The sequence below is a fragment of the Chelonoidis abingdonii genome, chromosome 7 (assembly GCF_003597395.2).
Source record: "Chelonoidis abingdonii isolate Lonesome George chromosome 7, CheloAbing_2.0, whole genome shotgun sequence".
Lineage (NCBI taxonomy): Eukaryota > Metazoa > Chordata > Testudines > Testudinidae > Chelonoidis > Chelonoidis abingdonii.
In genome coordinates, this window is record NC_133775.1 from 102,307,911 (window position 1) to 102,335,860 (window position 27,950).

The 27,950-nt window shown below is 40.6% G+C and overlaps 2 protein-coding genes across 3 annotated transcripts; one reads left to right on the forward strand and one right to left on the reverse strand.

The window, feature by feature from the left end:
- Positions 1–30: 30 nt before the first annotated feature.
- On the forward strand, positions 31–6,464 carry HNRNPAB (heterogeneous nuclear ribonucleoprotein A/B). 2 transcript variants are annotated; one of them, XM_032777926.2, is made up of 8 exons: positions 42–242; positions 350–565; positions 3,494–3,662; positions 3,753–3,911; positions 4,391–4,522; positions 5,381–5,486; positions 5,581–5,733; positions 5,810–6,016. In XM_032777926.2, exons 2-8 carry the CDS (start codon positions 384–386, stop codon positions 5,878–5,880), a joined length of 972 nt encoding a protein of 323 aa, XP_032633817.1. In that variant the 5' UTR covers positions 42–242; positions 350–383; the 3' UTR covers positions 5,881–6,016. The 2 variants fall into 2 exon arrangements, with proteins under 2 accessions (XP_032633819.1, XP_032633817.1); XM_032777928.2 differs by lacking the exon at positions 5,581–5,733 and having other exon boundaries at positions 31–242; positions 5,810–6,464.
- PHYKPL (5-phosphohydroxy-L-lysine phospho-lyase) lies at positions 3,612–27,950 on the reverse strand. The gene is made up of 13 exons (XM_032777924.2): positions 27,850–27,950; positions 24,110–24,228; positions 23,048–23,207; positions 18,520–18,594; positions 17,741–17,828; positions 17,523–17,639; positions 17,139–17,221; positions 16,547–16,772; positions 16,119–16,273; positions 15,405–15,494; positions 14,460–14,590; positions 13,836–13,909; positions 3,612–3,936 (listed from the first exon to the last, which is right to left on the reverse strand). The coding sequence occupies exons 1-12, from the start codon at positions 27,900–27,902 to the stop codon at positions 13,863–13,865; spliced, it is 1,344 nt and encodes a 447-aa protein (XP_032633815.1). The 5' UTR covers positions 27,903–27,950; the 3' UTR covers positions 3,612–3,936; positions 13,836–13,862.

Here is a 27,950-nt window from a genome sequence, read left to right on the forward strand (position 1 = left end):
GCCAATGAGCAGGCGCCTTGTTGCCGGGTGGCGCGCGCTCTCGCTCTATAAAGACGGCCACGCGCGGAAGGCTGCGGCGCGTGCTGGAGAGTGCGTGTCTCTCGCGGGGGAGGGGGTGACGGCGACGGCGGGGCCAGTCGAAGAGGAGCCGAGCGCCGCGCAAAGGGATCCCAGATCGAGCTCACGCGGGGATTTTAATCCGATTCCGGCCGGCCCGGATTTTATCGAGAGCGGGTTTTAAGGTGAGTCTCGGCCGGCGGGCGGGCCTGGACAGAGCCGCGGAGCGCTGCCGGGGGGGCGGACGGCAGAACCGCGGCCTTTCTGACCGTGCGCTACGCTTGTGTCGCAGGCGGTTCTGTCTCCAGCCTCGGGAGAGGGGCAGGATGTCCGAAGTGGAGCAGCAGGTGGCGGATCCCGCCGACGCCACCCAGAACGGGCACGAAGCGGCCGAAGGCGCCGGGGAGCAGCAGGCCGAGAGCGGCGGCGCGGCGGCGCCGGTGGCCACCAGCCAGAACGGAGCCGAAGGCGACCAGATCAATGCCAGCAAGAACGAGGAGGATGCGGGGTAGGTGCCGCTCCCTCGCCGCGGGCCCCTCTGGCGGTGGCTGGGCGGAGGCGCGGGCCCCCGTCTCCGCCGCCATGTGCCGCGCTGTCGCGGCTCAGTAGGCCGCGCACCCCTGCCTTTCGCGGTCACGGAAATGGCGGGGGGAGGGTAGGAGGCCAGGCCGCTTGCGGTAGGGCCGCAGAACGGCCCCGCCGTAGAGGGCAGGCTCGGCACAGCCCGGCGGCCAATGAGCAGGCCAGTCACCGCAGCCGCAGAGGCCTTTCCTTTGTTCTGGGGCTGCCTTTTGTTGGCGCCATGTGGAGGCTGGGGGAGGGGCGGCGATCTAGCCTGCTGGTTCCTCGCGCTCTGAAATGGCAGAGTTCGCCTCGCTCCCTCTGGCTGCGGCGCCCGCGTTTTCAGAGCGGGGAAGCTTGGTGGGGCCTCGCTTTTCCCGTTGTACGGGCTGGAGAACTTCCTCCCTGCGGAACGGGGGCTGGGCCTCGGCCTCCTCCACTATTGAGTCCAGTCCCACTACCGGCCGGTTTTGAGTGACGTGTCCGAAGATACCTTCTTCCTGAAAATGGTTGGAGGAGTCTAGGAAAGTATCTGGCGGAGAGATGGCATCATCGACTAGAAAGGGGGCACTTACAACACTATGCTCTGCATTACTTACCACAGTATAGTCCTTGGTGCATTGTCTGCTAACCGTGGGCTTGTCTACATTCCAAACGCTTCAGTGGCGTAGTGGCACTGCCCATGCTGGGTGTTAGGTTGGCTTAACTATGCAGTTCAGGTGTGAGTTTTTCATTCCCTTGTGATGCAGTTAAGCTGTCTTAATTTTCTATTGTACATAAGGCCTTAATCTCTTGTCTCTTTGGGAGAGAGACTGAGTGTAGCTTTTCCAGTGCTGGCTCTCATCCAATTCTCTATTGAGAATTACTACTGTTACCACCCCTGTATTGGTATCTACTGGTGCACAATTATGCCTGATTTGAAAAATACACATGTGGTGTATTTTGGAAAGCTGTGGATTAAGCCACTCTTTTCCATTCAAGTTTAATGTCTTTGGTTTGAAGCCTTGTGATTAAGGTCCAAATACACTCACAGGAGTCACTAATCTTTGGATGCTTCACAATGGCATGGTTCTGCTCCTTATGACAGTTTGCCTGTCCAGCAGGCCTAAGGAGTGTGGGAGCTAGGCTACTGGATAATTTACTGTGCAAATCAATGTGTAGGGCAGAATTTCTGAAGTTCAGTGCACACATGGTTGCAGCAGAGTAGGAGATGTGATCATGCTACTTTACCTGCTTCTTCAGGGGTGGTGAATTTTTTTCCATGCAGGGTCCAGAATTTGGCCCAAAATCTGGGGGGAGAACTGTCTGAGATTCTTATATTGTACATGATTTGAAAGCATTACAGGATACTGTAATACTAAACTGTCAATTCACAATCCAATCCAATCTCTAAAGTGTAACTACAGAATTGTCTTGCCATTAAAGCAAAAGTGCCACTGTAGATTATTCAAGCCTATTGTCAGTGCAACAAAAATTCTACTTGCTTAAGGTGAGTGAGCATTTTGGTGAGGATAAAATCAGATTTACATGATTTTCACACCTCATGGTAATGGGTGTGTACCTAGTTTGGTAATTCTGAAAACCATTTTGCAAGGGTGAGGTTGGTGTGGCTGTCAGGATGAAGGGTTCAAAAACACATTCTGACTTTCCAGTTGGACTAATGACATGTATACTCTTTAAAGCAGGTGCAGACTAGAAACTCTCCACCAGGAAAAAGTAAATCAGGAAATGGACCTCTTACCTGATAATAACATGTCTTTTTATATAAAAAGACAGATGGAGTAACACGTTTTAAGGCTTTTCCCTTTTGCAGACAGCTGGGAAACACTTGCATTATCAAATAGATTGAACTGGAAGCAAAAAGTAACATCATATAACTCCAGTTACTTCAGTCACTTAGAAGTAGCTAAACTGTGGAACTAAGCAGTTTGGCTGCCTTTACGCAGCGTCAGGGCTCTGACACCAGCTCTAAAGATGTGAGAAGCTTTAAGGTTATTAAAGTTTATAAATGTTACCTTGGAAATACCCTGATCTTAAGTATAGCCATCTTCCTGGGTTTTGCTGGAGTTCCTGTTGGATCTTGGGTTGTTTTCTGAGCTCTAATCTGAATAGATGAGCTGAGGGAGCTGAATGTCCTTAAGTTCTGAATGTCTTGCTTTAAATCTTCCTCGTTGGTGGCTCAGTTTTCACATCCTACCCTTGATGTCAATTTTATGAATACTCAATTTTGTAAACTATAGTCTTGAATTTACTATGCAAGAGAGGGTAGGGAAACGCCTTTATGGCTCCCTTTTCATAAACTTCTTTTAAACAAAGCTTTCAGGGTTCTGTCTATAGAATTGTTGTTGGTCCCTGCCTCTGATACCATTTTGTAACCATTTGTCTTAACCATGTTGAAGAACTGGGCCAAAATCCTTGAATATAAAAGCACATGCTTCAGATTTATGGATGTTAACTTTTATCCCAAAAACTAAATTGAGAATATTAAGTACTCCAAATTTATTTTTTATAAGCTAGAAAGTTTAAGCAGTCAGTGAAGTGCTGTTAAGAGAATATGGAGGCTTAAAGAGGATGAAACTTTGTTTCTGACAGTAACTGAGTAATGTCTCTGTGCTCATCTTGCACCAAGAACTCTCAGGAAACACTACATAAATCCTTTTAATTTGGATAAAGGTCTTTAAAATGAAATACAAAAGATTGCCAAGTCCTTTAATAGCAACACATTTGAAATAGCATATTAACAGGCCATTGAATGCACTTCTTGTCTTTGGCCTTCCTCCTCACAGTGCACAGGAGGCATATAGATATTAATGTACATCATGCTGTCTACTGCTGTAACAATTCCTACCTTAATTTTACCCTTATGAAATTTCAGGAAAATGTTTGTTGGTGGTCTCAGCTGGGATACAAGCAAAAAAGACTTGAAAGACTACTTCACTAAATTTGGTGAAGTGGCTGACTGTACAATAAAGATGGACCCGAACACAGGAAGATCAAGAGGTTTTGGATTTATTTTGTTCAAAGAAGCTGGAAGTGTTGACAAGGTGAGTAAGATTATACCTCTGATGTTACTATTTTTCTAGTGAAAATCTCCTTTTACAGGAATTAATCTTGCCATACCAAATTATTTGCAGGTATTGGAACAGAAAGAACACAGATTAGATGGGCGACTTATTGACCCAAAAAAGGCCATGGCAATGAGAAAAGATCCAGTGAAGAAAATTTTTGTTGGTGGACTTAACCCTGAAGCCACAGAAGAGAAAATCCGAGAATACTTCGGAGAGTTTGGAGAGGTGTGTAACTTTAATCCTGGTACGCCTGAAATACAGCAGAATATGCTGTAATATTTTTTGTAAACTAAACAGGTTGGATCTTCAAGGCATTTTGGAATATAAGTTATGTAAACTTGAACTATTCAAAACACTAAGCATTTGTTGTAGAAGTACCTTAAAAATAAGGGTTTGACTTGCAAAAAGTCATGCACATAAAGAGATGACCATCACTACAGCTCCAGGCAGAAATTGCCAGATGTGCACTTGACATTTTTGTGGTCTAAGTATTTGTTCTGTAATTTAGGAACACTTGTCACCATATTTAAATCCTATTTCAGAAGGGCTAGAGCTCTAAGCTTGTATGAATTGGCTTAAAGGACACTTATACTATTCTGTTAGCATAATCATGGTATTTTTCTGTAACATATTCAGGCATGAAATACAGAATGGTAACAATACAGTGGAAAAGTAAATGTCCTGAAGTTGTAATATAATTTCAGATTGAAGCAATTGAACTTCCAATGGATCCAAAGACCAACAAAAGGAGAGGCTTTGTGTTCATCACTTTCAAGGAAGAAGATCCAGTCAAGAAGATCTTGGAGAAAAAATTCCATAATGTTAGCGGAAGCAAGGTAGGAAATGATTCAAGTTGAAGCAATTATTTCCCCAGTTTCAAAGGTTGGTATCTAGTTTAAACTGAATCTCATGCTTTCTGAAATAATTGTTGTAGTGACTCATTTCTGGTCTTTAGGTACACAGATGCAGTAAGGACAATTTGTATTTCATTAATTAAGTTGGATTACTGCTTGAAGGACTCTGGCATACTCTTCTAGGATTTCTCAAAGAATAGACTCTTTCTGCTGATACTGCAGCAAGTTTTGTAAAGGACAGTGTTAACCTCAAAACGAGTTCAGCTGCTATACTTGTGCAAATCCCCATCTGGTTTTAAATAACTTTAATGTTTTAAGGCAGGTGACTTTACTGTAAGACCTATACAAATTAGCTGAAGTGTTAAATGCAAAAACTCAAAACAGAGGACAAAAAGTTTAAACTTAAAATCACTACAACAGCTATTAAATCTAACATGATCAGTTTGACTGCTCTTTTAATAACACTCCCTGGTGACCTTACAGCAATAAACAAGCAGAATATCCACAAGCAGTGTTCATTTAAAATATCAAATCTGCAAAAGCATACCACTTAAACATCTGGTATCTGTTTGGATCCTCTTGACCAGTGGCTCTCAAGGAGGAAGTAAGCAATTTTTCAGTAATAGTGTGTGGGGGTTTTTTGTAAGCAAGTCTTTTTTTTTTTTTTAGTGGGTGAAACTTGAGGTACTCAAGACAAAGCAGATTAAAAGGGGTACAGTAGTCTGGAAAGTTTGAGAGCCACTGTAGTAGACCAGTAAAGTCACAGCTCACCTACTTTACATTTTCAGTTACAAAGGCACTGTTGTACTTGAACACATTGCTCTACTTGCTTTTTTTCAGTGTGAGATCAAGGTAGCGCAGCCGAAGGAAGTATACCAACAGCAACAATTCAGTAGTGGTGGAGGAAGAAGCAGCTATGGAGGAAGAGGCAGAGGTGGAAGAGGTGGTAAGTGTTGCACACGCTACTTAAGTATGGACGCATTCAGAACCAAGGTGCTTGTACTAAAATGGGATTTTGTGGATGGTTTTCCCTTCTGTAGCTCAAAGTCAAATTTGGAATCAAAGTTATGGCAATTACTGGACCCAGGGTTATGGGAATCAAGGATACGGCTATCAGCAAGGTTATGGTGGCTATGGAGGCTATGATTATTCAGGATGTGGGTATTATGAATATGGACCAGGCTATAATTACAGTAAGTAAAGAGAAATGTATTGGGTATGAGCACCATAAGTAATAGCAGTTTAATGCATTTGATCTCTTGTTCATAGGTCAAGGCAGTGCAAATTATGGGAAAAGTCCAAGACGTGGTGGTCATCAGAATAATTACAAGCCATATTGATCAAATTTATTCAGGTATGCAGTGGCATGGTCTCTTTTAGAAAATGACTGCATAGGTTTTGTACTCAATGCTGTAGATGGATATTACAATTATGTACCAAATTTAACTTTACAATAAATTTCTATGGCCTGTTAAATGTGCATCTTACTCAAGAGCTCCCTGGAAATGTCTTACATGTTTAATATTTACAGAACTAGTTGTCTAGACAGTGTGGTGTGTAAACTTCAGTCTTGCTGAAGATATTAATTAATGATTTTATTAATAGGTTAAACTGATTTTTGAGGGTCTGCTTAAAGCTGCAGCTCTGCAACTAGGGACTGCCTCTTGGAGTTTACTATGGACTCTGCATTACTCCCGTTGTACAGAATGAGATGTATCTTAGGGAACCAGTGTCACTTTCCACCTTTTTATTTTGTATTGTTTTTGTGTCATACATTTCCTGTAATGGAAGTGTTAATTTTACTGTACTTTTTGGTACCTTTTTGGAATCTAATGTATTGTAAGGTATTTTACATGTGTTCTGATTCACCATAACATGGATATTGAAGCTATCCTAGCTTTTGAAATAAAAAGGTGTAATCTAGTGTCTTGTGACGTTCTTCAGCTGTATTTTTACAGCTCTAATGTACTGCTTCCAGAACTGAAGTAAAAATTAGTTGATAGCAATCTCATCAGTTAAAGGCTGGACTCTAAGTCCAGACTGGTCAGTGGTGTGCTCGCACTTGAAAACAAGTATCTGTTCCTAATTCAATTCTGATATTACAGAACAGAAAATTCAGTAGAAGTCCCTCACTGAAATTGAGCTGTCCAGGAGTGGTGGTGGCAGCTTTGGAATATCGTCTTCCAGCAACTGTAATGATCCTTTAAAGTTAACTACTAGTAGGCAGTTAGACTTTGCCTCTGGTTTCTAGGCCAGTGGTTCTCAACCTATTTACCATTCTATGGGGGGGGTGCATCCAATACTACCTGTATGGCCCTGAGGATGTCACACAGGCTGCAGGTTGAGAACCATTGATGTAGGCAGAGACTGAAAATGGAGGTTTGCTGGTAGCTTCATTGAAGGATCAGAACTGTGGGGTGGAGGGGAGACTACGTTGAGGAAGAATCTTTTTTTTTTTTTTTTCTCTCTCCTGCTTCTAACATGCATTGTTAAATGGTGTCTTAAATAATGGCTAAATTTCCTGCTCATTTGTGTACAGGTGTCATGTCGAACTTCTGACTTAATCTTTTTTTCCCCCCCTCCAGCCTTCCAGGAAAAGTGAGTTAGAACTTGAATTTTTAATATAAAGACAAACAAACAAGTTTTCTGGCTTTATATAAATTAAAGCAGAAAGGGAACAAAACCTGTGAAGATCAAACTGGCATATTTAAAATGCCAGGCCAAAACTGTAGGCTACACTGTTTCTCCAGGGGTACTAATATCAATTCTTCAAACTTTTTGTCCTACATTGTACCAATTCACTGCAGTATAGCTGAATAACTAACTTTATTCTAGGTTTACTGACTGCTCCAAATACCAGCTCAGAGTACTCTAATAGCACCCACTGTTGCACTTTCTTGATGGAAGCTGGAGGAACCATTTCAAAGTGACTGCCACACATCTAGCATAGGTGTCTGCTGCAGTGAAAGCAGCAGAGAATCCTGTGGCACCTTATAGACTAACAGACATTCTGGAGGATGAGCTCATGCTCCAAAATGTCTGTAAGGTGCCACAGGATTCTCTGCTGCTTTTACAGATCCAGACTAACATAGCTACCCTTCTGATACTTACTGCAGTGAAATAGCAAAGCTAAGTTTTAAGCAGTTATGTAAACATGGTTGAAACTTAAGTTAAAAATCCTTTTCAGAACTAAACAGAACAACTGAAAACCAAGACTACAAGATGACTGTACACACTTAACTGACTCTTTAATAGTTCATTCTCTGTTGCATGTTTAACTTCTGCAGCATTTCCTTTCCCACCTTAAAATAATTGCCTTCTGTACTAGGGAATACAAACTAAACTCCATTTGGAGTAAGTGTACCTAAAAAGGGCAATGGTGTTAGCTTCCACCATGCCCACCAGCATTACTCTAGCTACTGTAGAAGCATTTGTTAAATTGTCAGAACTAGCAGCAGAGGTAGTTTTAGCACTCATTTACTATCCAAATTAAGGCTTAAATTTAGTTTTCTGTAAGCTTTTTTTTTTCTTTTGGTAGAATGTAATTAGATATCTAGTTTTAAAGGGCATGATGAGCATAACTTAATGAAAAATAATTCCAAGTACTGAAGTTGCTTCCTTTTTTTTTTTCTGGCTTTACAGCTGCATTTTTCCCAAATAGCTCCCTCCAGCAGCCAGAGAGGGGTTGTTCTCCTATTTGCAAGTGCCAGAAGCATTCAAAGTTGAAACAGGGCCTGTGCAGCTGTACGCAACCTCCCCACCTCTCCTCTTAACCTCCACCACTGCCTAACCACCTGCTTCTGCAGCAGCAAAACACCCCTTTGCTGCTCCTACCTGTTCCTTAGCAGGTTAATTTTCTTCTTTTGTGGGCAGAGAAAGCTATTCTTCCTCTTTCCTCTGCATAATAAACAGTGGGATAGCATCAGCTAGCTTGAACCAGCAATCCACTGCTTAGTTCCAGACTCTTCCACCACAAGTTTTGCTAGGGCTGAGGAGAGCTGACTCAGCTGTTAAGATCTGCTCTCTAAATCTTTGCCTGAGACAGCAGTACTATCGCACCCTTGTAAGTATGTGATCAATGACCAACAGGCTCCACCTTGATAAGGGTCAGCGCATAAGGAGGCACAGCTGTAGATGTAAGTTGTAAGAGCCAAACAAACTGCCATTCTAGATGGATTCTGCAATACTGTCTCTTACAAAAGATCCACCTAATGGAGATAAAAGGGACTCAAGATTTCAGTGGCCATCTTTAGCTTATCCTGCTCTTTGGAAGAGTCAGTAGCCTATTATGAAGGACAGACCATCCCAGTAGCCTTAGTAGCAGATCACAGTAGCTGTAATGAGACTGTATACAAGGGTTATGACATCTACAGGGGTCTACTATCCCTAGACCAATTCCTCAGCCAGAACTTTATGTTCATGTTGGTAAACTGCATAAGAGACCACAGACACAGATGCTGATTTTCCTGATTGCATGCATAGAAATTATCCCCTGGACAAGGTCCCATATACATTACCGTCACTACTTCCTAATAAAAGCATAGTCCCATTTGTAAGCAGAATTAGATGCTAGTTCTGAACCATCTGTTGAACACTCAGCTAACACATTATCCAAAGAGTCTCCCTGTATGCATTCTAGACTCTCAGGTACTTGTGCCTAGATGGAATAGGAAGTACAGGACAGCATCAACCAGTAGAGCTCAAATGTGTAAACTAGTGCTGTGAAGATTCCAGAACTACATCAAGGGTTTCTGATCCACTTCGACAAGACTCCCATTCACTAGGAGGAATGTAGAGTAACTACTTTCAGTATCGAGGGAGAGGAACAGGCAAAAAGGATCCTCTCTGCTAGAGGAACAATACATGTAAAAGGAGAGCTGAACCAAGACAGACTTGGCTGAGAATGGTGCCTGATTCAAGAAGTCCATTCTGATTTTGCACGAGTTCAGCTTTCTGGTGATCCACCTGTTCACCAATCACAACAACAAACATTTGAAATCTACCAGTGGAATCCCCTTTTGCACAGATGGCCCCAGGGCCTGTACATGCATTTCTGCCCTTTCTAGTTCTAGAAGAGAGACAAAGACAAGCAGCAAAGCTGATTGATAATGCTAGGTCTTCACTGGCCATGTAGACCATGGTTCTCCAGTCTAATAGAACTGAACTTGGAGGCACTGTTGCAGCTACCTGTGAGATGAGACATCCTTTGCCAAGGCCTGTTCCTCCATCCACACCCAAATCATCTACAACTGATTAGCCTGCCTATTGAGATGGGAAGTATGAGGTGCAGTAGAGCTATCTTCTCCTGAAAGTGGAGTTGTCCTCTTTACTAGGTAAGCTTAAATACTAAAAGGCCTACTCCTCCATGTGGACTAGGTTTAGCTCATGGTGCCAAGAACAGTACAACTATCAACCATTCTGGACATTATTTAGAAAGATGTAGATAAGAGACTTTAGCCCAGCACCGCAACATGTCAGGTGTCTGTTTATAAGAAACATCCTATTTGCAGGATTCCCTGGTTCCTTAACAGAACCCTTGGTTATCCAGATTGCTCAGAGGAGTCCAAGGGGTTCAGCCAGTCTTTGGGGAAGCCTACCAAAGGCATTAAAAGCCCATACCACACAACCTGTTGGGCCACTGACCTGTATCTCCATTTTGCGTAGCCATGAAAACTGTTTTTCTAGTTACCATGCTGTCTGCTAGGTGAGTTTGTGAAGTGGCACTCTTATACCATATAAGAACTCTATTGTAACATGACAATGTGCTACTAAGAATCCCAGGATCATCATTCCATGGCTCACAAGGAAATTCTACTTCCTTCATTCTGTCCAAAGCCACAGCACCCAACAGAAAAAACTGTAGCATGCTTCAGAGGGTTAAAGAGCACTAAAGATTTATATCAGGTGTACTGAACTGACAAGAAGATTGGCTTTATCTGCTAAGGTGTCAGTGCTCTAGATGGCATAAAGGCTCACTCCACACAATCTATGGTGACTTTGTGGATGAAAAGAGCTTGTGCTTCCACAATAGAGAGATGCAAGGCAGCAACATGATCATCTGTTTAACGCCTTTATTAGACTCTGTAGAAAGTGGGTTTTCAGTTCCCTGGAGCAGCTTCCATGGTGTAGTATAGTAGCATTGCCATTTTGTGCAATTAACTGTGACAGTTAACCCCTCTCTTTTTTTCATCCCTCCCTATTTCAGTTCACTGCTCACTACTTCTCATAAGCAATGGAAATGTGGGAAATACTAAACTGCCGCACTGTAAATCTCTTACCTGATGATATCCTTTCTGCTAGCAGCATCTCCCCTAATTCTGCTCTCCCTGGATGGCTGCAAGGCCAGGGAACAGTGTTTATTTCACTTCAGTACTTCTGGTTGTAGACCACCGCCTACTGTTGGCAGTACACTTACTTACTAATCATATTCTTAAAGTTTTTACATACCAGTAGAATGAACTACCTGGCAGCAGGCTGGAAAAGGGGGCACAGCTAGCACAGGTGTGGTATAGCTTTGGAATCTGCAATCAGGAGGGAAATAACCTCTGCCTATCAAAGAGTAGGAGATGCAGCTAAGAAATTTACCTCTCTCTCAGATCTTATTCTTGGAGAGTACTTAAAGCTCTAGACCAGCAGTCCCCAAGGTGGTGCCTGTTGGCGCTATGGCACCCAAGAGGGGCATCTAAATGCACCTGCGTCCTGGCGGGCGGTCAGGCGTCTGCCAAAATTCGGTGGCATTTTGGCAGTGACGCCTCTCGATGATGCCGCTGACAAGCGGCGTCATCAAGAGGCGTCACTGCCAAAATGCCGCCGAATTTCGGCAAATACTAGACGGCTGCCACAGTCCTTTGTCTGGCACCCACCAGACGAAAAGCTTGGGGACCGCTGCTCTAGACTGTATAAAACTTCCTGTATCTTACTGTTGTACTAGCCCACTGCCATCAGGAAACATCCTGTGAGTCTGACTTTCTTTGAAAGTTGCTATAGAAGTGCTCCAGGTAGATCAGCAACAAACTACAGCATTTAGCCCACATGATCACTACCTTTTCATTTACCTCAAGGTATGGGAGCATGCAAAATAAAATGGAACACAAGTAATCCTATGTGCCACAGGGAGGTGGGGGGAAGCAAGCTGAACGCTGCAAATTTAAATAATTACATAACTATGGGGGTTAGGGGAGTGGGAAATAAATAAGCAGATATTTTAACTAGTTCTAGAAACAGTTCAGCAGAGAAGACTTGTACACTTCACTAGGGATAATGGTGCATTAGCCAGCAAGTGCATGTAGAGCAGCTTGTGGGCTAAGGAGCAGACTCTCACGCAGACTTGTGGAGTTGGATCCTAGGTGCATAGTGATTAGAGCCTAAAGCAAAAATTGAGGGTGCTTATACTCCAAAGCAGAGTTTACCATTCCTTTTTTGTTATAGTTGAGATGTTCCATTGCTGTTGAAGAGAACCTCAAGTTAGCCAGTGAGAGCATGCAACATGTACAATGGTATCTTACGTTATGCTTCATTGCCCATACATACTCTGGGGTCCATCAAGGACACAGAATGCCATTTGTGGGCAGTTTAGGTTGGACCTCCTCTTTCCTCACTAAACATGTCCTCAGAAGGCAATTCATAGGGAACTTTGGTACAGAGTTTGGGACTGAGAGTCATCTGTTTGAAACCTATAGCTGAAAACCAGTCTAGATGTTTGGACCTTATATTGGCACAAAATAAGTAAGGGAGTGTACCGGGTGAGACACTGAAGTATGGCAAAATAAGGACAGATACCTAAGATTATTGGGTTCTGCATGCTCTCTCATTGCATTCTATGGGATGGCAGAATGTTTGGCCTAGCTTAGATGGTTATAGTCACTACAATAGCTCAAACCAGAAAAATGAAAATGCCGCAAAGTGTGGTACGTAAGAGCTAGACTAGGAAAATAACTCCTGGGTAGTCATTGTTTTCTGAAACTGGCTGCTAATTAAGAGAATCGCACACCACCCTTGCTTACAGCTGAAGCAAACTATTTGATATCATAATGCCTGTGTATTTTCTCTAAAACTTTTCACCGCTAAAGAAGTGTTTGTTACTACACATTGCAGATTCAAACATAATTGTTTAGCTTAAATGTGCACTAGTTATGGGGATTTAATGATCCTTTGTAGTAGATTCTGTCAAATTACTGTCTGGAACCTATAGATGAAAGATAAGACCTAGAATATGTATCAGGTTTCATATTTTTCTTTACATGAAGGAAATTAAGCAGGTCAATGCCTCTCCTTCTACATTGTATTTAAAGCAAAGTTGCAGACTCTTTGGCATGTACTGCAGCAACTGTTCCTTCTATAGTGACATAGGAAATAAGCAACTTAAAAGGAGAGCTACCTTCATAAAGCCTTTGTACTCAGTTACATTGCATAAAGCTGACATCCAGCCTCTGCAGCAGTCTGTCTCTAATCTTAATAACAATTAAATTAGGCCCTAAGATTTCTCTACCCACTGTTTAATTTCACAAAGCTAGACTAAATACTAGTTAAGGTATGCTGCTTATATGCTAAATCAAAAGCAACTCTTTCACGCTTGAATAAAACAGGTAATGTGGCCATGACCTGCTGTAGCTGATAGTACAGCCCTTGCTTGAACTAAAGTTGACTTCTGGTGCAATGCAGAAGCATCTCAGGGTTTCTCCTTAGTTCACCACATTGTTTTTTTGCTTCTGGTCTTATTGCCACTCCCTTGACTGCCAAAATTCCAAATGACATCAACAGAAATAGGGTAGGGCTCTCTCACTTACTGGACTCTCACACAGTATTTGGTTTTTCTTTGATTACTCAAGAAGAATACAGTGGATTCCAGAATGGATCAAATTGTGCTTGCCTTACTCAAGGGTTCAGTAGAGCAGTCAGATAAGCAGCAACCAACACAATGAAATACATTGAAAATCAGCTACCCTCTCTATCATCATAAACAGACAGCACAATAGGTGATATTCTTTTAATAGCAGCAAGTTCTAAAGGATCCAGCTGCTATTGGAGTCATCAAATTTTGAAGTGCTTCAAGAATAAAGATTTAATTATACCAAAAAACAGGCATTTCACTTGAGGGAAAATAGATTGTTGTGGGGGCTGAGAAGCTGAAGTGATCCTATATAAATCAAAATAGTGATTAGAATATCAGAAGGGTCATCTATTTTGCAAAAATACAACAGAAACATTTGATTGGTTAGCTCTTTACACCAAATGCATGTCATTACTAGTTTTTAGTGATTCTGATTAAACAAACTTGAAAAGATAAAATGCTTACCTGGCCAGACAGAGCTGAAGTCTAAAGTTAATGGTGGTTTCCTCCTGGCTCACATGTCTTTTCTCTTTCCATGTCTGAAATGCAAGCAAATTCATAACAATGTTCAGACATTAATGACCCCACTGAGCTAACTCTGCAAACGTAAAAAAAGAAAGGGAATAGTTTAGAGATGCAAAGTATTATATAAATATTGAACTTATTCTCAATATGTGCCTGGTCAGCAGATAACTATAATGAACCTGTGCAAGAGACCACTTTACTAGGTACTCCTCTGTTCTAAGAGACCCCCACACAGTTATCCCCCATTAAGTACAGTTGTGCTCACCTCTTAGAGGGCTTCACTGGACAGGTTAAGGCCAAAATTTTCTAAAATGGCCTTCAATTTTGGGTGCTTTACTATAGGTAACTATGGCCTAGCTTTCACAGGTGCAAAGCAATTTTGAGAATTAAGCCTAACTGCCTCAAATTCATCACCTAAAGTTAGAAAACCATCTTGAAAAAGTTGCCGTAAATGGCTTCCCCTTGGTCACATTACAGTAGTGTCAGAGCCAAGATTATTAGAACAGGAGAGTTCTTGCTCAGTCCGCTAACCAGAACAACTGAAAATTAATCTGTCAGTCTTACCTGTTAATATTTCATCCATTTTGTCCACAACTAATTTGGCATTGTCCATAGTAAAGCACAGTGGAGGCTTGAACTTAAGCACGTTTCTTCCTGGACCATCTGTACTTAACAGAATATATTCTCTCTTTAATCTAGAGAGGGAAGAAGATTTGTCTAAAAATCTAAATACTTCTAATAATTTGACCTAAAATGCAATCCATTTATTTTTCTTAATCTTGAAAATATTATTACTGCAGTGTCAGCATGATGGAGACTTCAGAAAAATTCTCTGTCCTCCAAGTGTTGTGGTCCAAATCACCACACATTGTGTCAAGTTGTAGATCATCATCTAATATTCAGGATATTTAATTAGCTTAGATGAGAGGGGATTCCTTGATGTTTTAACAGAAATTCACATTAAGGACAGCATGCAAAACACAATCCAAATTACATTCTCTGATGTATACAATGACATTTTATATACACTGTGTCAGCACAGTGTAATTTGAAATTGTTGAAATCCTGAACGCTTCTTTTTATAGTTTAAAGAAACACCAGCCCACTGGCATACACTAAAGCCAAGATTTCAAAAAACAGGCATTATTGGAGCCTCAGTACTTTTTGAAGAATTGGGTGTCTTTATTTAAAAGTTTGGTTACTACATAAGTCTTATTCTACCTATGAACTTTACGCAAACTTCCCAATGACATCAGTGAGTCTTCAAGAATAGGACATCACTTTGAGCCGTATTTGGAGATTGACAAGTTCAGAGTTAAAACGCATTTTATCATCTTAGTGTCAGCATATTTTAGTCCCCGGTGGCTATGCACATAGTTATACATATGCTGTATAAATGTTGAATGGTTAGTACTTGCCTCTCACAACATTGTTTCATTAAGTGCTACAACATTGTTAAATCACATGGATTAATGTATAACCACATATGTATGTACTTTAAAAAAATACCTTGTTATTAAATACTCAGCTTCTTTAGTAGCTGGGGTCCTTGTCTCTTGATCTTTTATCAAATCTACTCCAATAAATAATCCAACACCCCTTTAAAAGAAAAATAGGTATTCAGTCTAAAATCAGCTAGAAGGAATTAGGAATAATTTACAAAGAGGAGGAGCAGCGACTGTCCTATGAGCATATACTCTTGTTTAATTTCATATTTCACTAATTCTATTACTAATGTGATTCATTTGTTAAAGGGATAGAAAAAGGGTACTACTTGTTGTCTTAATAAAGAAGAGGTGCTGTCAATGTAATAATACAGCAAGACAAGATTTTAATTTTTTCCCCGCTCACTCTAATTCCCCGATTGAGTTCAAGTTCTGTGTCTCAATTTAGTGATGGCAGAATCAATGCAAGTTTCCATATTTGTGTTTAACTTGGATCTGGCAGTGCCATCATAAGGGTGTCAGTGTCTAGGCCAGTTCAAATCTAGACATTTTAGTCAAGTGAAAGTCAGTCAATCTTTGTAGTAGCTTGTATGGGGATGGGGGAGGGAAAGAGATACACAAAAAGCATTTGTGATGCTGAATTTGTGAAGAATGCAGATGATGCTAAACATTGCCTCTTAACACAAGATTTAAAGAGCTTGCCACAGCCTTTGCTGCTCTGATTTGATAAATGCTGACCTAAATCAACTATCTGAAAATGTGAATTGGTTGTTGATACCTGACATCACCAATGATAGGATGCTTGACCTTCTGCTTATTCAGTAATTCCATCAAAAAGTTGCCTACTTGTGTGGCATGTGCTTGAAGATGTTCCTTCTCAATCACATCTAAAACTGCTAAACCTATTGCACATGAAACAGGATTTCCTCCAAACTAAGCTCAAAGAAAAAAAAAAAAAAAAGACAGTGTCAGGCACCTAGGGAGAAAAAAAAAATTAAAGGACAGTTTTTACGTATCAATAAATATTTCAACATTAACAGCTGAAAACCTTCCTCCATTGTTTGTGGACTATAGCTACTCAATGTTGCTTTCAGTTAACGTGTTACCTGTATCCTACAGGACTGTGACACTTAAACAGTGATGTCCTCTTTTACATTTAGTTGGTCATGTAACCAGAAATGATGATTTGGTTAACTCTTTACTTACTGTATTAAAATACTCCACTCCAGTGTCTGCAAATGCTTGTGCAATTTCTTTAGTTGTTGCTACACAGGCGATTGGGTGCCCATTTCCCATTGGTTTGCCCATAGTGACAATATCAGGTACGAAATCCTCTCCCTGAAGCTGGAATGCCCAAAAACATTTGCCAACCCTGCCAAAGCCAACCTGAATTTCATCAGCAACAAAAACTCCTCCTGCCTTGTGTATGTGTCTGTAACATAACAGGGACATATTAGACTTTTGGCACTCAACTTCCATCTCTAAAATTTGTAGCATAAAATTGTGATACATCAGTTGATACATGAATTATACTGCACATTTAAGCAGAAAATATTTTAACCAGTTAAGAAATAAAAATCCAATATGCTTGTTCTACATTACATAAAAATAGCAATAACGTTGCTGCCCTGAAGAGGTTACAATTCAATAGGACAAAAGCATTTTGTGCTTTTTATATCAAAAAGCATACTAAATCTAAGCTGTTTGCATGTTGTGATAAAGACGGTGATGTTTAATCTCAGTTTAGATAAATTAGAACACACAACATGTATAAAGGGTTCTGAAGGGATCTACTTACTCTGCTATCATCTGGAAATAACCTTCTGGTGGAATGATCTGACCACCAACACTTGGCAAAGATTCAATGAAAAATGCAGCAATCTGGAAGAGTAACATGCAATATTTGAACTAAATAGTAAAGATTACTGCGGTAACATAGGCAAGTTGCAAACTCTACATAGCTGGATGAATAGTTTTTAAACTATTACTTTGTTATATATAGTCAAATCTTCAGAAATTATATGTGATGGATGTAATACAAAAGTATAATTGTCATTTATGCAATCTACGTGCTTCTTAATTCCCTGACATGGATGGTCCTGAAATGTCTATTACTGCTGATAAACTCTACTACTCATTCCCACTGCTAGTCAGCAAATAGATTAGGAAAGATCTTTTTCACCTTTCTGCCCTTTTTTTGTGCTTGCTCAATTATTTTTTTCACTTCGTTGGCATAGGCTAGGACTGAATCTTTATGGTCTTCTCTGTATATTCCACGGTATGTGTCTGGGAGAGGAGCCTGAACAAAGGAACAATGCCGTATGATTAGTATGCCACAGATGAAGTGGATAATAAATTAACTGAAATAGTCAAGGTATATAGGCTGCAATATGTACATACCACGTGGACCCATTCCTTTTGTCCTTCTAGATTTCTGAATTTATATGGACTTATGTCAATCAAGGATGTCAGATGTCCATGGTAAGCACTTAAAACAAAAACAATGTAGCAGCAAACAGTCATTTCCATATTATCACAGTTCTCTAGAATTCCAGCTGACCAAGATAGAGTCACATGGCCCAAAATACCTGCACAGGAATTTATCAACCATGTCGACTGTATCTGGGATTTTGGCTCCTACTTTTCACCCGTTTACTTGGTAGAAGAAATTGAGATCAATCCCCCACTTCTCTGGCTTTTTAATGACTTGTTTCTACTATCACAGCAGTGTGCATCAGGAGTATTACCTGCTGGCGGTGATCAGGAATCAAATCAGAATTAAGCTCCAAAACTCCAGATACTGAATATTTGCTGTTTCTTTTGTCTGCTTTGCTAGTCACTGTGTTTTAAAAGGACTATTTTTTGTTATACACCTCTACCCTGATATAACGGGAGGCAAAAAAATCATACTGTGTTATAGGTGACACTTGCTTTGATCCGCTGGAGTGTGCAGCCCCACCTCCCTGGAGCACTGCTTTACCGTGTTATATCGGGTCACGTTATATCGGGGTAGAGGTGTAGTCACTAGTTCCATTCACACCTCTACAGGGCAAAATTGTGTCAAATTTGCAGATGGGGTAGTTTGAATAAAACTGCCCTTTCTTTAGAAATGGCAATTAAAATTACTAAACAGAAATAAAATACAGTAGATATTATTAAACATTGTTTGATATACTTACTGGTCCAGAACAATAACATCCTTGTGTTTTGTATATTGTCGTGCCAATCTCAAGGCAAGATCATTGGCTTCTGATCTGCAATTGAAAATTCAAAAGCTATTTCACTGTACATACATGGACAGGATTTGAAATCTTGTCCTTCCTTGCTGTGCCATTTTGCATCCACAAATGACATCAGTTGTACAGGCAAATAATCACAGGTGCAAAACTGCAGGCCACTGGGCTGGAATACGACCAGGATTATGATACTACATTGCACTTACTAGATATAGGCGTGAAAGGATTTGAGTGTTTATGGGTAAAATGTTCACTGTATACACACAACCAGATAGAAAAATATTTCCATCTAGGATAATCAAAATAAGAAAAATGCTGCTTGAGAACTTAAGAGTTTGAATCAAGGATATTACTTTGTATATTCTGATGTGATACAATTTGTGCTTTAGCATTTTTTTAATATGTCATTAAATAATTGTCTTCTCCTCCCCATTTTGCGTAACTGAAAATTTAAATAAAAATTGAATTCTGCCAAGCCTAGTTCTATAGCACTTTTTCAGCAGAAGATCTGAAAGCATTTTACAACAATGGGTAAGTAACATAATATAAATTACCACAGAAACAGGCCAAAACAATCCTAGCCGTGACTAGTTTGAAAGAAAAATTATCATCTCTGAAAACAGAAATTAATACCCTTATACAGAAATCTGACTACCGGAAAAGAATGATTTTTTAGGGTAGGAATTACAGAGAGGCCAAGGAAGGATAATAGCAGCTAAAATGCTTCTTTGACGGTAGGATGCTGTTCCAGGAAGATGATCTGCTGGGAAAAGATGGGGGAGAGCATCTGCATACAGTGACTTACCAACCTAGTGTGGAGAGCTTTAAACTAGGTTCAAAGAGGGCAGGTGACAAAAGTTAGCATAAAAAAGCCAACTTGAACAGAGGGCTACGTGTTGGGGTGATATGGAAAATTAAAATGTGGTCATAGGAGCAAAAAGAGGCAAATCAGTGGGAGAGTCTGCTTAACAACTTTGATGCCTATACACAAATGCAAGGCATATGGGAATAAATGGGAAAGACTGGAAGTATTAGTACATAAGCTAAAATATGACTTAACTGGCATCAGGGAGATTTGGTAGTATAAGTCTGATGACTGGAATATAGGAGTATAGCTTATTTAGGAAGGAGAAGCAAGATAAAAAGGGAGGAGGTGTTGCATTACATCACAAGAATATATACATCTGTTCTGGTTCAGAAGGAGCTGAAAGACAAACCAGTTGAAGGTCTCTGATATAAGGGGGGAAAAATAGGGATGATGTCATGGTAGGGGGTCTACTATAGACCATATCAGGAAGAGGAGGTAGAACAAATGAGAAATATCTGAAAACCAAGACCTGGTAAGCATGGGGGACTTTAACTACCCAGAATCTGCTGGAAACATAATATGACAAAAGACAAAATTTTCAGAACGTTCTTGGAATGTATTTGGGGACAGTTTTTTGTTTAGAAAGTAGAAGTAACCAGGGCGATGGCCAATTTAGACTTGATTCTGACCAACGATAATTATGGTGACAGTGACCATGAAATCTAAAGGGAGAGAGAGAGTGAGCAGCAGAAGGAGGACAATGGACTTCCAAAAAGCAGGCTTTAACAGACTCAGAGAACTGGTAGGTAAAGTCTTGTAAAGAAGAAAATCAAGGGAAAAGGGGGTTCACGAGATCTGGCAGTTTCTCGAGACAATATTAAAGACAGAGCTGCAAACTTTCCCAGTATGGCTGCATCAAGAGCTCTTCAATAATCTGAAAAATCAAAAAGAAATCCTACAGAAAGTGGAAACATGGACAATTGCTAAGGAACAAGACGAACAGCACAAGCACATGGGAAAGGAATCAGAAAGGCTAAGGCACAAAATGAGTTACACCTAACAAGACATAAAATGTAGTAAGAAGTTCTTTAAATATATTAGGAGCAAAGAGAAAGATGAAGTAAAGTGTAGATCTTCTACTTAGCAGGGAAGGAGAGCTAATAACTAATGACATCACGAAGGTGGAGGTATTTAATACCTATTTGGCTTCAGTCTTCACTAAAAAAGGATATGACCAGATACTCACCACAATTCATATTAACAACCGGGGGAAAGAGTACAAACCAAATAGGGAAAGAACAGATTAAAGAATATTTAGATAAGTTAGATATAGTCAGGTTGTCAAGGCCTGATGAAATTAACAATCCTAGGATTTTTAAGGAACTAGCTGAAGCAATCTTGGAACCCTTAGCAATTACCTTTCAGAACTTCTGGAGGATATGTGGAGCCCCAAAGGACTGGAAAAGGGCAAACATAGTACCTATCTTTAAAAAGGGGAACAAAGAGGACCCAGGAAATTATAGTCTGGTTAGTCTAACTTCTACACATGGAAAGATACTAGAATAAATCTGTATGCATCCAGAGGATAAGAAGATTTGTCAAGAATAAATCGTGCCTAACCAACCTAATTTCCTCCTTTGACTGGGTTACTGGCCTAGTGAATGAGGGGAGCAGTAAAAGTGATCTAGCTTGATTTTAGTAATGCTTTTGATACAGTCTCATATGACATTCTCCTAAGTTAAACAAGGGAAATGTAGTCTATATGAAATTAATACAAGGTGGGTGCATAACTGGTTGAAAGACCATACTCAAAAGAGTAGTTATCAATGGTTCATTATCAAACTGGGAGGATGTATCTAGTGGGTGCTGCAAAGATCAGTCCTGGGTCTGTTACTATTCAATATTTTCATTAATGACTTAATAATGGAGTTGGAGAGAATGCTTATAAAAATTGGAGATGACACCAAGCTGGAAGGGGGTTACAAGTACTTTTGAGGACAGGATTAAAATTCAAAGTGAACTCGACAAATTGGACAACGGGTCTGAATTCAACAAGATGAAATTAAATAAAGACAACTGCAAAGTACTTCACTTAGGAAGGAAAAATCAAATGCACAACCACAAAATGGGGAATAACTGATTAGGTGGTAGTAGTGTGGAAAAAGATCGGGGGGTTATAGTGGATAACAAATTGATTATGAGTCAACAATGTGATGCAGTTGTAAAAAAAGTGTATTATGGGGTTTATTAATGGGAGTGTTGTATGTAAGATGGGGAGGTAGTTGTCTCACTTTACTCAGCATTGAGGCCTCAGCTGGACTACTGTGTTCAGTTAAAAGCGCCATACTTTAAAGATGTGGACAAACTGGAGAGAGTCCCGAGGAGAGCAACAAACATTATAAAAGATTTAGAAAATCTTAGCTCTGAGGAAAGGTTTAAAAAAATGGGCCTTTTTGTCTTGAGTAAAGATGACTGAGGGGGAAGATTTTCAAATATGTGAAGGGCTGTTATAAAGAGGACCGGGATCAATTATTCTCCATATCCATTTAAGGTAGGACAAGTAGTTATGGGCTTAAGCTGCAGCAAGGAAGATTTTGGTTAAATATAAGGAAAAACTTCATAACTATCAGGATAGTTAAGTTCAGAAATATGCTTCCAGAGAGGCTGTGGAATCCCCATCACTGGACATTTTTAAGAACAGGTTGGACAAACGCCAGCCAGGGATGTCTAGGTTTACTTGGTTCTGCCTCAATGCTGGGGGCTGAACTTGATGACCTCTCAAGGTCCTTTCCAGCCTTTCCTTTCTATAATTCTACGATAAATCAGTTTAGACAAGAAGCTATAGAAGCTACCACTATGAAGATTAAATTTACACTGACTGCTTTTATTGCAGTATAGATAGTACTGCCTTTAAAGATTTACAATTATTTGAAAAAAATTGCCTGATAGAGCAGAGCCATAGAAATAGAATAAAATGCTCTTCAAAACCAGAATACTTTTAACAGTATCAAAAGTGTATTTTACTTCATATCCTAATGTATAGTATAGTTTCTTGGCAAAAGTAGTTAGCTGAAATTGTATGTGTTAGTTGACACAAACATTATGGAATTTAGTCTTGTTCTGTAATGCAAGACTGAGATAATATAGTATACATTTCTGTTTAGTGCATGGGGAACATTAATAGAAACATTTAAATGCATCATTGAATGTAAGAACACATTTTCAAATTTCAGCATCCAGTGCTTGAATATCCCCATACCTCAAAAATAATTTAAAATAAGATTGGCAAGTCCCACGTAAGCCAGAGCAACCACAGACAGAGCAAGAAAAGGAAAAAACCCTTAGTATGACAGAATGTGAACACAGCTAAATAATATAAACTGTTTGTGTTTTCTTCTATAAGCTGCCTTTTTAAAGCTTTTCAAAACCATTGTGTCTGTGTTTTTCTAATAATTTGGTAATTTAAACCTTTAGAGCAGCAAAAAAATCCAGCAGCTTTCTCAAGAAGTCTGAAATTATCTCATCTGCAAAACCAGACTATAGGTGTAGATCATGCATTCCTACAAGATCCTGCATCTAACTATTTACAATGAAGTGTATAGTCACTATACCTATATTTCAGCTATAGCTAAGAGTTTATCACTGGTAATACCTCATACTTACCCTGAATTCAAAAAATAGAATGTGCACAGCTTCTCAGGCAGTGTTTTAGAAAGTCTCTTTGCATAATCAACCAAATTGTCATGGAGATAGCGAGAATTTGTATTTAGCAACTGATTCTGTTCATGCGCTGCTTTTACTACATCAGGATGGCAGTGCCCAACTGAAAAAAAAGGGGAGTTTTAATGTTCTCTCCATTCATACAAGTTCTTTCCCTATGACATTTGTTGCTGACAAATAAATAAATACACACTGACTTGCTCCCATATTTCTTATGGTGCAGAAGTTGACATTGTTCCCTGTATTGCAACAGTAGTGTATCAGCAGTATTGTCAGTGGGCAAAGACACAGTCGGGTACGCTTGGAGAGTCTACATTAGGATGCATCATCTGGTTCACAAGTTGTTGTGGTTGTATTTGTTAAAAAATTGCTTAGTTCATATTCTTAATCAGATTTCTGGAATCCTATGAATCAGCTTGTTAAATCAGGGGTAGTATCTGCCCTCTAAATCCTTCAAATGCATAGCTCTGCATAGGACTATAAGCCTTGGCCACTTTGATAGATTCCAAATACATGCAAGAGGAAACATATGGTTTTTCCACTGAAACAGCAGTCAAGGAGTAAGCAAAGAAACAGTCTTAGGGGAGAATATACACAAAAAAACCTGCCTTATGGGAAAACATACACAAATGAAACAGACCCTACAAAGTCATTTATTACTTACAGCTAAACAGTTGATCTACATTTGGCTTCCTAAGCAGAAATCTTGTGAATTTCAGTTTACTGCATTTTCACAAAGACTGGGCAGAAAGCAATTGGGGAAAATTTCATGTATATACACCCAGAAATGAAGGTGTGTCAATAGTACTGCCCAAATTACAGACCCAAGAAATGTTTTCCATCCTTTTCCAATCAAATGACATAAAAATTGGGCTTCTGCAATGCAATGTAGTATTGCCATAAGAAAAAAAATGCTGTTTTTATTCTGTTTGGTTGAGTTTTCCCAGAATATTGTTGCCTTCATTTAGAACAATCTGATAATGAATAATGTTATTTTAAACTCACCATGAGACACATTGTTGATACAGTCAAGGTATTCTCTTCCATGTTCATCATATATATACTGGCCTTTTGCCCTAACAATCTTCACTGGCTCTTCAGGAAAAAAGAGCTTGCAGGAAGAGCTGTACCAAACATCAAAATCACAAAACTTCTTGAACTACAGGATCCTGATAAAACATCTAAAAGTCACATAGAATTAACTATTGCCAATCTTTTTGTAATTTTAACCAAAGGCAAAATGGAAGCAATATTTTCTCAAAATAAACTAAACAGGAACTGCCTGCACTCTACTTCAGTCCCCTCAAACAAAGGTTGGAGAAGAAAGACAAGCATTGTACCATGCTCTAACAGTCAGCCAACTTAGGTTTTGGTGGTCCAGCAGGGAAAACCAACATCAGAATCATGAGCCTTTCACTGAGAATGTCTGACCACCAAACTCCAGTGTTTAAATATAGGGACTTATATCTAGTGTCTCCTCTGATATGAAATAATGTGGCCCCCTCTTTACATTATTATTACGTTAAAATTTTACAGAGAGCTATATGTCTCCATTCCCTTTGTCTCTTTCAAGTGGCACAGACATTAAATTCTGTTAAGATTTCCTCCCAAATCCGATCTTCTCAACTTTTCGTATTTTTTTCCACCTTCCCTGTATTCTCTATATGGCTCTGATCCTGCAAATTGGAACCTGGAGGGACCTGTGCCAACATGCAACCTCAGTGACTTTTGTAAGTCTCTGCATGATTGCTGCAGTCTGCCCACATGGTTTTCTTTGCAAGACTGGGGCCTAACTGATCAGTGTTCTTTTATAGTGAGGTGCCCAAACAAGTGAAGCTCCTAAGTGCCTGCTTGAAGGAGCAGGAGAGATAATTCTTGATGAAAATACATAGTTTCAGGTCGTTACTAAAAGAACATCAACTTGAAATGTAGTCAGTAAAATAGAATATGTTGTAGGTAAGGCTAAGCTTTTGTCCTGGTTATTTTTAATAAAAGACATGGACAGGTCATGGGCAATAAGCAAAAATTCACGGAAGCCGTGACCTTTTGCTGCTGCAGCTCCATGGTTTCTCCCACCACCGTGGTGGCTGGTAGCTGTGGGGTTCTCCCTCCGCTCACGGTAACTGGGAGCTGCAAGGTGACCATATTTCCCAAAGAGAAAATGAGACACCCCGCCTTCATGCATTCCCCTCCTCCCATGCAAGGCTGTTGCCCATCGCTGGAACCCTGAGGAGGGTCTCCTCACGATTCTGTTGCCTGTTGCTGGAAATTTGCAGGGGGCCCCCTGTTGCCACAACTTTGCCAGGGCCCTACTGGCTGTCGGCTCCAGCGTCTTGCAGCCCCTGGGGCTGAAGCAGAGAATGTTACAGAGGTCTCTGGAAGTGATGGATTCTGTGACTTCCATGATCTCCGTGACATAAATGTAGCCTTAGTTATAGTACCTGTACCATATATTTCTATTGTCAAAATCTGACACTAAAAATGCATGCACACAAAATGCTGTCAAATATCATGAAAAATAGAGAAAAAAATGTTTTTCTCTACTGTAACTCAGTGACAGCAATCTTACTGGTAACAACAGTATAACAATTGTAAGTAAAAACACTCTGATTTTTCAGTTTACAGTGTTCCTTTAGCAGATGAGAAGATAACACTTATTAAGAAATCTGGGTTCCAATATCGATGATTGTGACACATCAATTATGAGATGATTAAATTCTGAAAGGTTGTTCCTCATGTTGTGTGTATGACTGAACCCGTAACACATTTCTTCTGAAACCAGAGCTCACTTTCCACTCATACCTATCCTTCTTGTCATAAAACTTTTACAGATTAAGAAAAGCCAATTGAGAGAAGTCTGTCCTTAGTCTGGTCTTTAACACACAACTTAATTTCAAAGGTAAACAGTCACATAATCAGATTCCTTGCTATTGTCTTTGTTGCATTCAACAGCTCTGTGGGGTTTTGTGATCTTTTTGAAGTGCAAAGAAATGTTCAATAGTTCATTTTCTTCCGTTGCCAATTACTGAACTCTGCTGAGGAAGTCTAGTACAATAAAGGTACTTCTGTTTTGTAAATGTCTCAACTACACTTCTGGTTTTGGGCTGCAGTATTATAAAATGAAGCGGAATCTGTGAAATTAAATGTATGAGACACATTTTGCAATATAAACAAAAGTAGCCTCACAACACATAAGAACAGCCATACTGGGTCAGACCAAAGGTCCATCTAGCCCAGTATCCTGTCTTCCAACAGTGGTCAATGCCAGGTGCCCCCAAAGGAATGAACAGAACAGGTAATCAAGTGATCCACCCCATTACCCATTCCCAGCTTCTGGGGAACAGACTAGGGACACACCATCCCTATCCATCCTGGCTAATAGCCACTGATGGACCTACCTTCCATGAATTTATCTAGTTATTTTTGAATTGTTGTAGTCTTGGCCTTGACAACTGTGATGTTACACTCCATATTCTAAGGTTGACTGTGCGTTGTGTGGAAAAATACTTCTTGTGTTATGAGGAATAAATAACACTTTCTTATTTACTTTCTCCACACCAGTCATGATTCTATAAACCTCTATCTAAGAGCCTGATCATCTCAGCTCCACCAGCATAAATCCATATAAAGCACATTAACAGCAGTGGTGTTATTCCTAAATTATTTGAGTGTTAATCCAAAATAACCATTTTGGATTTACAGCAATGTAACCGAGGCTACCTCTTCACTTATAGAAGTGTGTAGACTATAGACACAGCACACTCAGCTAGCCCAGGTATAAACAGCAGTATAGACTGTGAGACATGGCTTAGGCAGGGGTTCTGGAACAATTTTTATAGTGGGGGATGCTGATGATGAAACCACATATCTGGTGTTTGTTAATGCTATTTCAAGCCAGGTGGTGCAGCAGCAACCCCAGTTCCAGCAGTACTGGGCTTTGGTGGGTTGAGTGCCCTACACACCTGAACCCACAGATCATATGCTACATAGCTCTTTATATACCCAAGAAGTGCTGCTCCTGTTTAAACTGCTATTTTAGCAATGTGGTGTCCCACTGCTTCCTGCTGCTAGAGCCTTTCCCTGCAGGGGTGTAGCTACACACCAGTGACAAGTGTGGATGCAGTCTGCCTTTCACTGCACCATGTAGTTACACGTGTAATGCCTCTACGCTACACCCCACCCCGAGTGTGGACACAACCTGAGATCATTATCAAGACAGTGCAAGTGATTAAACTGCAGTACAGTAACACGTTTTAATGCAGAAATTGAAAGGGGGGGGAATTCTGAAACCCCCCAAATCGTCAGATCAGTGAATTGGGAGGGGGGAACCTAAATATTTTGGGAGACAAAACACTGAAAATTTGGGCTGAGGATTATTATTTCTATTACGTATAAAGGCGTTAAAAAAGAAAAGATCCCCGAAGAGCTCTGCGTACAGTCCCCGCTACTAGGAGGTGCAGCGGAGTTAGCGTCTGCGGTTCGGTTTCAAACCAAGGCAAACACTGAGGGAGTCACCTCAGGAAATGGGCCGCCTGCCCTGAACCCGCGCAGCAGCCGACGCTCTTCAGGAGCGGGCAAGGGGCACCGCGGCGCGTCCCTTACAGTCTCGCGGCCCGTGGGCTCAGCTGGTAACCCGGCTCCTCACGGGCCGCAGCAGCCCGAGCCGCACCCGAGTGAAAGAAGTGACCCGTTTGTGCTCCGGCGGGGCCGCGCAGTACCTGAGCCCGTCCCGCCGCCGCACCTACCCGATGAGCTGCCTCCGCAGGGCCAGCGTCTCCGGCCGGGCCTTCATGGCCATTCTCGCGGGGCGGGAGCGAGCGGTGGCCCGCCCAGCAACCCCGCCCCG